Consider the following 11,332-nt stretch of genomic DNA (forward strand, 5'->3'; position numbering starts at 1 on the left):
TCGATGTCCCCGAGCCCGATGTTTATTCGTATAGTATTATATAGTAGGGCTAAAAACTAGAAGACCATATCTCGGAAACTAGAGATGGTACCATCGCCATTTTTTCATGGAAGTGGTATCTGGCCCCTAGAACCCCACCCCCAAATTTCCAGACCCCAGGGTAGGGGACTTCGATGTCCCCGAGCCCGATGTTTATTCGTATAGTATTATATAGTAGGGCTAAAAACTAGAAGACCATATCTCGGAAACTAGAGATGGTACCATCACCATTTTTTCAAAGAAGTGGTATCTGGCCCCTAGAACCCCACCCCCAAAATTTCGGACCCCAGGGTAGGGGACTTCGATGTCCCCGAGCCCGATGTTTATTCGTATAGTATTATATAGTAGGGCTAAAAACTAGAAGACCATATCTCGGAAACTAGAGACGGTACCATCACCATTTTTTCATAGAAGTGGTATTTGGCCCCTAGAACCCCACCCCAAAATTTCAGACCCCAGGGTAGGGGACTTCGATGTCCCCGAGCCCGATGTTTATTCGGATAGTATTATATAGTAGGGCTAAAAACTAGAAGACCATATCTCGGAAACTAGAGATGGTACTATCACTATTTTTTCATAGAAGTGGTATCTGGCCCCTAGAACCCCACCTCCAAAATTTCAGACCCCAGGGTAGGGGACTTCGATGTCCCCGAGCCCGATGTTTATTCGTATAGCATTATATAGTAGGGCTAAAAACTAGCAGACCATATCTCGGAAACAAGAGATGGTACCATCACCATTTTTTCATAGAAATGGTATCTGGCCCCTAGAACTCCACCCCCAAAATTTCAGACCCCAGGGTAGGGGACTTCGATGTCCCCGAGCCCGATGTTTATTCGTATAGTATTATATAGTAGGGCTAAAAACTAGAAGACCATATCTCGGAAACTAGAGATGGTACCATCGCCATTTTTTCATAGAAGTGGTATCTGGCCCTTAGAACCCCACCCCCAAAATTTCAGACCCCAGGGTAGGGGACTTCAATGTCCCCGAGCCCGATGTTTATTCGTATAGTATTATATAGTAGGGCTAAAAACTAGAAGACCATATCTCGGAAACTAGAGATGGTACCATCACCATTTTTTCAAAGAAGTGGTATCTGGCCCCTAGAACCCCACCCCCAAAATTTCGGACCCCAGGGTAGGGGACTTCGATGTCCCCGAGCCCGATGTTTATTCGGATAGTATTATATAGTAGGGCTAAAAACTAGAAGACCATATCTCGGAAACTAGAGATGGTACTATCACTATTTTTTCATAGAAGTGGTATCTGGCCCCTAGAACCCCACCTCCAAAATTTCAGACCCCAGGGTAGGGGACTTCGATGTCCCCGAGCCCGATGTTTATTCGTATAGCATTATATAGTAGGGCTAAAAACTAGCAGACCATATCTCGGAAACAAGAGATGGTACCATCACCATTTTTTCATAGAAATGGTATCTGGCCCCTAGAACTCCACCCCCAAAATTTCAGACCCCAGGGTAGGGGACTTCGATGTCCCCGAGCCCGATGTTTATTCGTATAGTATTATATAGTAGGGCTAAAAACTAGAAGACCATATCTCGGAAACTAGAGATGGTACCATCGCCATTTTTTCATAGAAGTGGTATCTGGCCCTTAGAACCCCACCCCCAAAATTTCAGACCCCAGGGTAGGGAACTTCAATGTCCCCGAGCCCGATGTTTATTCGTATAGTATTATATAGTAGGGCTAAAAACTAGAAGATCATATCTCGGAAACTAGAGATGGTACCATCACCATTTTTTCAAAGAAGTGGTATCTGGCCCCTAGAACCCCACCCCCAAAATTTTGGACCCCAGGGTAGGGGACTTCGATGTCCCCGAGCCCGATGTTTATTTGTATAGTATTATATATTAGGGCTAAAAACTAGAAGACCATATCTCGGAAACTAGAGATGGTACCATCACTTTTTTTTCATAGAAGTGGTATCTGGCCCCTAGAACCCCACCTCCAAAATTTCAGACCCCAGGGTAGGGGACTTCGATGTCCCCGAGCCCGATATTTATTCGTATAGCATTATATAGTAGGGCTAAAAACTAGCAGACCATATCTCGGAAACTAGAGATGGTACCATCACCATTTTTTCATAGAAGTGGTATCTGGCCCCTAGAACCCCACCCCCAAAATTTCAGACCCCAGGGTAGGGGACTTCAATGTCCCCGAGCCCGATGTTTATTCGTATAGTATTATATAGTAGGGCTAAAAACTAGAAGACCATATCTCGGAAACTAGAGATGGTACCATCGCCATTTTTTCATAGAAGTGGTATCTGGCCCTTAGAACCCCACCCCCAAATTTTCAGACCCCAGGGTAGGGGACTTCGATGTCCCCGAGCCCGATGTTTATTCGTATAGTATTATATAGTAGGGCTAAAAACTAGAAGACCATATCTCGGAAACTAGAGATGGTACCATCACCATTTTTTCAAAGAAGTGGTATCTGGCCCCTAGAACCCCACCCCCAAAATTTCGGACCCCAGGGTAGGGGACTTCGATGTCCCCGAGCCCGATGTTTATTCGTATAGTATTATATAGTAGGGCTAAAAACTAGAAGACCATATCTCGGAAACTAGAGATGGTACCATCACCATTTTTTCATAGAAGTGGTATCTGGCCCATAGAACCCCACCCCAAAATTTCAGACCCCAGGGTAGGGGACTTCGATGTCCCCGAGCCCGATGTTTATTCGTATAGCATTATATAATAGGGCTAAAAACTAGCAGACCATATCTCGGAAACTAGAGATGGTACTATCACCATTTTTTCATAGAAGTGGTATCTGGCCCCTAGAACCCCACCCCCAAAATTTCAGACCCCAGGGTAGGGGACTTCGATGTCCCCGAGCCCGATGTTTATTCGTATAGTATTATATAGTAGGGCTAAAAACTAGAAGACCATATCTCGGAAACTAGAGATGGTACCATCGCCATTTTTTCATAGAAGTGGTATCTGGCCCCTAGAACCCCACCCTCAAAATTTCAGACCCCAGGGTAGGGGACCTCGATGTCCCCGAGCCCGATGTTTATTCGAATAGTATTATATAGTAGGGCTAAAAACTAGAAGACCATATCTCGGAAACTAGAGATGGTACCATCACCATTTTTTCAAAGAAGTGGTATCTGGCCCCTTGAACCCCACCCCCAAAATTTCAGACCCCAGGGTAGGGGACTTCGATGTCCCCGAGCCCGATGTTTATTCGTATAGTATTATATAGTAGGGCTAAAAACTAGAAGACCATATCTCGGAAACTAGAGATGGTACCATCACCATTTTTTCATAGAAGTGGTATCTGGCCCCTAGAACCCCACCCTCAAAATTTCAGACCCCAGGGTAGGGGACCTCGATGTCCCCGAGCCCGATGTTTATTCGTATAGTATTATATAGTAGGGCTAAAAACTAGAAGACCATATCTCGGAAACTAGAGATGGTACCATCACCATTTTTTCATAGAAGTGGTATCTGGCCCCTAGAACCCCACCCCCAAAATTTCAGACCCCAGGGTAGGGGACTTCGATGTCCCCGAGCCCGATGTTTATTCGTATAGAATTATATAGTAGGGCTAAAAACTAGAAGACCATATCTCGGAAACTAGAGATGGTACCATCACCATTTTTTCATAGAAGTGGCATCTGGCCCCTAGTACCCCACCCCCAAAATTTCAGACCCCAGGGTAGGGGACTTCGATGTCCCCGAGCCCGATGTTTATTCGTATAGTATTATATAGTAGGGCTAAAAACTAGAAGACCATATCTCGGAAACTAGAGATGGTACCATCACCATTTTTTCATAGAAGTGGCATCTGGCCCCTAGAACCCCACCCCCAAAATTTCAGACCCCAGGGTAGGGGACTTCGATGTCCCCGAGCCCGATGTTTCTTCGTATAGTATTATATAGTAGGGCTAAAAACTAGAAAACCATATCTCGGAAACTAGAAATGGTACCATCACCATTTTTTCATAGAAGTGGTATCTGGCCCCTAGAACCCCACCCCCAAAATTTCAGACCACACAGCGTATGTTTAAATTTTGAATTGCGAACTGCGTTCTAGAACGCAGTTCACTTTTGAATTGCGAATAGCGAACTGCGAACTGCGTTCTAAAATCTGAACGCCCCCAAATATTTACAAAAAAATAACTTTAAGATTTTCTACATAATTTTGCCCCAATCTTTCCATTAAACATTGAAGTTTATTAATTTCAATTTAAGAATTTGCTTTCATAAACTGTAATTAGGTATTTTTCTGATTAATATAGCAGGGGTACATTGTTTACATCAATTTCTCATAGACTTTAGGCCACACCCCCATTTTGTAAGCCGATTTTTTATATGAGCGCATTGATCTTTCAATTTGCCGTTTTTATGGACAACGTAAAAAGTAATACTTTATCATTTACATCCATGAAAGAAATTGAAACAATCGTGCGCTCATGTGTTATTTTACCAAAAACCTCAAAATCACGGGTACTTGTCTCTATAGTAAAGCTACCTTGTTTACAACTTTTAACCCGTCATTGACCTCATGAATAACAAAGCATTGACCACGTGATTTAAATCTATTCACTTTCACGCTAGAGTGTCTGCGAGCTATCCATTGTTCGGCTAAAAATACTTGGACATTTGAAAATACATGTATTTTTGGAAAAGTGCATACTTGATTTATTTATATGCAAGGTTGAATTGTTTTATTTACCTGTTTTTGAACGTTATTTTTGCCAATTTTCATTTTTTTTTTCTTTCGGTAAGTATCTATTGATCTACTTCGGGGGACCTATAGCATACATCTGATATTTAATCACTGTTAATATTTATTAAACATAATTAAAAATTCTCTTTAGGTATCGTTGATTTCGCGAGATGTGACTATATTTAAATCACTCGAGCAAAGTGCCATATTTCTCTTCTCTGCGATAGCTATTCTAAGTTAAGTCTCGCGAGATGTGACTATATTTAAATCACTCGAGTGGCGGCGTCCGTGCAGTTTCTGCCTCGCTGCCCAACAGTTTTTGTTAGCTGTAGCGTCGTCATATGTAAGTATATTTACTTTATTTGTAATACTAGCTTGGTGCTAGTATATATTTTGGTGAAACAGTTGGTAGGTTCGGCCGAGAACTGTTGTTTTTTAGTGGACCGGGGGTCCATTTTATAATGTGAATTTAAAATTGATAATTTGCTTTCGGGAACCTTGGAGGTTCATACAGTTTTAAGAGTAAGATTCAATGGACCGGGGGTCCGTTATTTTATGTAGAGATAATGGAATTTTCTTTATAATTGATTTGCATGGTTTTAATCTGGATATGTGTGAGCTGTTGTTATATGAATGTAATTCAAACAGCTGTAGAATGCGAGGAGCATTTTATTATGTGGGATTTTGTTGGACATTTTCCATCGGACTCAATTATAAGTGATTTTGATAGTAAAATTTGTGAATACATGTTTGCTATTCTTGAAATTTTGTTTTGGACTGTGTTATTTATACTTTTCGGTGAACTAATTTTGTCCGGCGAGTGGTGTTCACCGGCGTGTGACGAGGTATTACAAGGTGTAAAATCTCGTGCGTGTTTGGTTTAAGTGTACAGTGAGTCTATGTATATTGAGAATTCGTGATATTTACTAGTGTAAGAAAAAAAAATCTTTTTAAGTATTGGGAATGTTTAAATATTATATTTTTGACGTTTTTAGAGCGAAGTAAGAATGGCTGTGGTGCTAAAACCCAGGCACAGTTTAATTGGAAAAAGTTTGGTGCCAGTAGTTTTGAAGTTGAAAGCTTCAGATGGTAATTCGGAGGATCTGACGTTGGCCAGGTGAGCAATATATTATAATGCATGCCTTCATGATATATATATATATATAAAAATTAGGAATTTTTATGTGTTTACAGGTTGAAAAGAGGATATCCTTTAGAGGATTACTCATTGGCTGAACTCAGAACAGAGTTTGAAAAACTGACAGGAGAGTCAGTCAAGGATATTCTGATGTTGGCAGGAAAGGAGGATAATATTGAGACTGTAAGAATCCTCATGAGTTACACTATTGAACATGCCAATACGGTTGGGGCTCCTAGGGGCCAGGTACTAGAGGCAACTGCTACTGCTTCTACCTCACGTGACAATGCTTCTGGCTCTTCAAGTAGTACGGTAACTGCCCAAAGGGATCAACCCTCGGGATCTTCGAGTGGTAACTCTCAAGGTATATCTTTATCTATCTGGTTTTGTCGTGTTTATGTGATAAATAGGAATTTAATTTGAGAACTGGTTTTATATTAAGTCAACAGGTTTTCTTATACATGTTTGAATGTATATATGACTTTTGTGTAGATATGGCTGGCAAGAAAGATGGAGAAGGACTGGAGGATCAGCTTAAGAGTATGAAAGAGGATCTTAAAGCGTTGAAGAGTAGACGAGATGACTTACAGGTAGATGATGCTCTGTCAAGTGTTAGAAGTCTAGCAAGTCGTCCCAATTTGACATCACATAATGTTTTGATGGCAGCGATTGAAACATTGATTGAAGTAGCTAATAAGGCAAATCACAAAGATGCTTCACTCTTTAGCAAATCGTATGCAATTTGTAAAAGGTATGAGGATAACGAAGATTTTTGTGGGTTGGTTTTAAAATTGTTTGGGACACAGGAGGATAAAAAGATAGCAGCAGTTGTAGCTGACTGGGCAAAATCTAAAAAGTACGAAGAATCTGAAAAAAGTAGGTTGAAGCAAAAAGAGAACGTAGCCTCATCGGGTAGTCCCTATCCTACTTTTGGCTTTAGTCCAGTTTACCCAAATCAGGTTCCTTATCAGCATATGATGTACCCTTATCCTCCTATGCACCAAGGGTATTATGGTCCAAGACCTCCAATGCGGTCTGCTTCTGTTAAGAAGGGGAAACAATCTAGTCCTGGTACTTGTTTTTATTGTAAGGAATTTGGGCATTTTGTTTCTGGCTGCCCGAAACTTGTTAATAATTCTAAGAAGTAATGTTTTCATTGAGTAGGCAGTAAGACATCAATTTTTTGCCCAGGGGATTTTAATCCTTATTGGGAATTTATTTCTCAAACGGGTAAAGATTTGATGTCTCTCCTTTGTATATTTTATAGCTATTATTTTAATTTTTCAGGAGATAATTGATTTCAAGAGGCATAAGTTTTTTCCTAAGATTCCGGATTGGGAATTAGAGTCAAAATTTGATCCAATTGGTGCTACTGCTAGGAAGCGAAATGTTGTTTGGATTGATATCAAAGGAGAGACAGTCAAGTCTTTATCCCATATAACAGAAGCAGAGGATATTTTGTCACAGGATGATTTTGTTTTCAGTAATTTAGTTTTCAGAGATCCAAAATCTTTTGTAGCTGGTAGTCTTTCTCATAATGTATCAGAATGGAAACGATTAGGCACTCCATCATTTATTCTTGATTGGATTGAGAATGGTGTTGATATTTTTCCTATGTTTAAACATTTTAAGGGTAATTTTAAAGGAAAATCTTACAATGCAGATCAACCAGTCCCATCATATTTCCCCAATGCTTTAAATTGTAAGGATCATACCCAATTTATTGTTAAGACCTTAGAGGAAAGAATAGAGAATGGGTCGCTTACAGTGTTAGGCAGGGTTGGGGAGGTAGAGCCACCTATCCTTGTTATGCCAATTACTATTGAACCTTCAAAACCGAGAATGTGTCATGATGAGCGTTTTTTAAACCTCTGGATAAAAGATTTCCCCTTTAAGTTAGACACTCTGAAAGAAGTTCCTAGGATGGTTGAGAAGGACATGTTCATGTCCTCATTAGATGATAAGTCTGGTTATGATCACATTTTACTAAAGCCTTCATGTAGGACTTATTTTGGAATTCAGTTTGGAGGATGGTATTTAGTTTACAATACTATCCCTTTTGGATTTAAGGCTAGTGCTTATATTTACCATACTACTGGTTATGTGCCAGTTGGATATTGTCGTGGTCTAGGTATACCAGCACTTCTTTATATAGATGATAGGTTGATAGGTGAATTTCAAGGTAAGGGGATTCAGGAAAGTGGTGTTTCTGCAGCTCGCAGGAGTTTGTATATTATGTGTCAGATTCTTGTACGATTAGGCTATTTCTTGAATTTGGAAAAGTGTGTCTTGGTCCCATCTCAGAGCATAAAGTTTCTTGGGATGATTTGTGATTCCAGTGTTTTAGCTTTTAGGTTACCAGCTGATAAGAAGGCATCATTTTGTTCATTAAGAGATTCAATTCTTTGTGAAAAGACAGTTGATTTGAAAACGCTGCAGCGTTTTGCAGGAAAGTGCATTTCTATGGTTTTGGCAGTCCCTGCCGCCAGATTATTTTCAAGAGAGGTTAATAAGGCAATTAGTATTTTGAGTAGGAATAGTAAGAGTCTACACATATATAAGGAACTTAGGGAAGAATTGGAATTCTGGAATTTCTTAGATTCATGGCAAGGTGTTGCTTCCTGGAGAAAAGAACAACATCTACAAGTTGTCCTTGCAACAGATTCTTCTCTATATAGATGGGGTGCATGTTTGATTGTTAAGGGGGATTTCCAAGAATTTGGAGATTTTTGGAGTGGTTGTGATCAAAGACCTATTCACGTGAAGGAGGCATCTGCATTACTGTGTGCTTTACAGTGTGTTTGTTCTCAGATTGAAAATAGTAGGGTCGACGCATTTTGTGACAACCAAGCTGTTGTAGCTGCATGGAGTAATCAGGGTGGGAGGGACAGTTCACTTAATCAGGTCTTAAAAGAACTTTTTCACTTAGCTTGTCAGAAAAATTTTGACCTTCGTTTGAAATACATCCCAACAAAAGAAAATCCAGCAGATGAAGAGTCTAGGAAATTGTCAAGTTCAGATTCCATGCTAACTAAAGTAAAATGGGAAATTGTTGAGAATTTGTTTGGACCTCATTCTGTAGATCTTATGGCAGTTGATTCAAATGTAATGAAAGATAGGGATGGAAATCCTCTGCGACATTTTACTCCTTATCCTACAAAATTGTCAGCGGGCATTAATGTGTTCTCACAGGATTTGTCCTTTGAAAGGAATCCTTATGTGTTCCCCCCTTTTGGTCTCATTTTCCCTCTTTTAAAGTTTTTAAAAGAATCAAAAGTAGAGGGTGTGACTATTATTATTCCAGACATTTTACCTAGACCTGTTTGGTGGCCTCTTTATTTTTCTCATGTTAAAAGGTCAGAAATTTTGAGTGTACAAGGGGAGGTAAATGCATTATACTTTCCAGGGAAAAAAGGTTTTGCAGTTAATAGGGTAGGTCTGAAGTGGTCTTTAATTGTAGCACGTTTGTGTTTCAATTCTTAGAATATTTTGTAGGTATATACTCTTCAAGGCCAAGAAGATTTTACCTGTGGAGGTGGTCAAAAACATTCAGAGGGGGAAAAGATTTCTACCTTGGAATATTTAATGGAGAGACGATTAAGTTATTTGGATCATTTGGTAGATGATACGGCATATAGTCGCCAGAAATGTTCTTTAGAGAAGGAATTCACTTATTTTTTAAGAGAGTATAGAGATGGGAAAGGATTAGTAGATGCAAATCCTGAGGATATTCGTCATTTTCTTGTTCTAAAAGATAAGAACGGGAAAACTCAGGTGCACGATATTAATTGTCAGTTCCTTGGGAAAAAGGGTTCATTTGCATGTGGGTGTCCTCACAGACTTGCAGTAGGCACAGTAAGATCAATTTTAGGAAAACTAAAACCTATTTTTGCTTCTTATGGGAAAGGGTTTGATTGGGATAGTAGGTACAATATTGGTAACCCTGTATGTTGTTCAAGTGTTAAAAAATATGTAAAAGCGATACAGTTGGAACAATCTAAGTCACATGTTTGTGTACAACAAGCCAAACCTTTGTTTATTAGGAAGCTTAAGGATATATCAAAATATATTGCAAGCCAGTTGGAAAACCCCGAATTGTCCCTTTCAAAACGTTATGTGTTACTTCGGGACCAGGCATTCTTCAAGATACAGTTTTTCTCAGGGGATAGGGCACATGATCTTGGTTTAAGTTTATCGCAGGAGGTTATCATTTTGGGAGATGGTAAGGGCCTTATGTTTTCTCATACAGTAGGGAAGACTTTAGGCACGGGAAAGGTAAATGAGTTTATGGTTCCTAGGGTTGAAGAAAGTTTGCTCTGTCCTGTGATGGCTTATAGATCCTATGTTGAGGGTTCTTTGGATATGGGTGTAAATTTGAAAACAGGTTATTTGTTCCGTACTCTTGATCCTTCAAAAGGTTCAGTCACTGACTACCCGGTATCCTCAAGTACTATGTTTGAACGTTTGAAAATTTATTTGTCAGTTCTGGGAATAGATGAAGGGGAAACTCCACATGGGATTAGAGGTGCTTGTGCAATTACTTTAGCAACTTCTGGTGCAGTGGCAGGGGAAGTAATGGAACATATTGGTTGGGCTACAAATTCCTCATATAAAAGATATAGTAGGGTGGGGAAAATGCTCGAAGGGGGTTCTGTGGGGAATATCATGACTAAGCTTGCGACAAGTGATTTTGACCAGTCTGAGAGAGTATTTAAAAGTTTAATGGGTGAATAATCGTTTCCTCATATCTTACTAAGAGATGATTATTGTCATATTGCCTGTTTAGTGGTGAGCTAAATAAAGATGTTGTTTGCATTAAATTTTTGGCTGTTTTCTTTTGTTAATTTTGAGATATAGAGTTTCTTTAAGTATTGGGTGAGTATTGGGTAAGGCTGGAGAGTTGTTATGTAAACATGCTTAATAATTTATGAGGATAATTTGTCCAGTTTTCACTCTTTTACCCAATACTTAAAGAAACTTGGTCATATTGAGCATAGACTTTACTTAGAATATTTTTATATTCTAAGTTAAGTCTCGCGAGATGTGACTATATTTAAATCACTCGAGTGGCGGCTGTTGGGGGGGTTGCATGGAGAATGTTTTCCTGCATCCTGCGGAAATGAACGGGAAAAGGTTTTAGTCTGTTAACATGGTTGGAGAAAAAAAAAAAGTTATGCTCAATATTTACCAATGTTTTCAAAAAAAAAAAGTTATGCTCAATATTTACCAATGTTTTCACTCTTTTACCCAATACTTAAAGAAACTTGGCAATTTTACGAGCACGTGAATTTTAGCTTATGAGAAATACATACGTATTACTTTACCTTAGAATATGATTGGGAAAATATTACCCAGATGAAAATACTCTGAATATATTGAATGCAACATTAAGAATTATATATTCTTTTAAAATTTTAATATATTTTGTAACCAAATCTTTTCTTCTTTTTTT

At 39.3% G+C, this 11,332-nt stretch overlaps 1 protein-coding gene across 1 annotated transcript; it reads left to right on the forward strand.

Moving 5' to 3' along the window:
- The first annotated feature begins 5,204 nt into the window (after window positions 1-5,204).
- On the forward strand, window positions 5,205-11,016 carry LOC134242478 (uncharacterized). The gene is made up of 4 exons (XM_062724567.1): window positions 5,205-5,859; window positions 5,937-6,244; window positions 6,373-6,470; window positions 9,376-11,016. The coding sequence occupies exons 1-4, from the start codon at window positions 5,750-5,752 to the stop codon at window positions 10,612-10,614; spliced, it is 1,755 nt and encodes a 584-aa protein (XP_062580551.1). The 5' UTR covers window positions 5,205-5,749; the 3' UTR covers window positions 10,615-11,016.
- Window positions 11,017-11,332: the final 316 nt, after the last annotated feature.

The sequence above is a fragment of the Saccostrea cucullata genome, unplaced genomic scaffold, assembly GCF_032062105.1.
Source record: "Saccostrea cucullata isolate Sc308-1 unplaced genomic scaffold, CSIRO_AGI_Scuc_v1 ctg2593, whole genome shotgun sequence".
Classification (NCBI taxonomy): domain Eukaryota; kingdom Metazoa; phylum Mollusca; class Bivalvia; order Ostreida; family Ostreidae; genus Saccostrea; species Saccostrea cuccullata.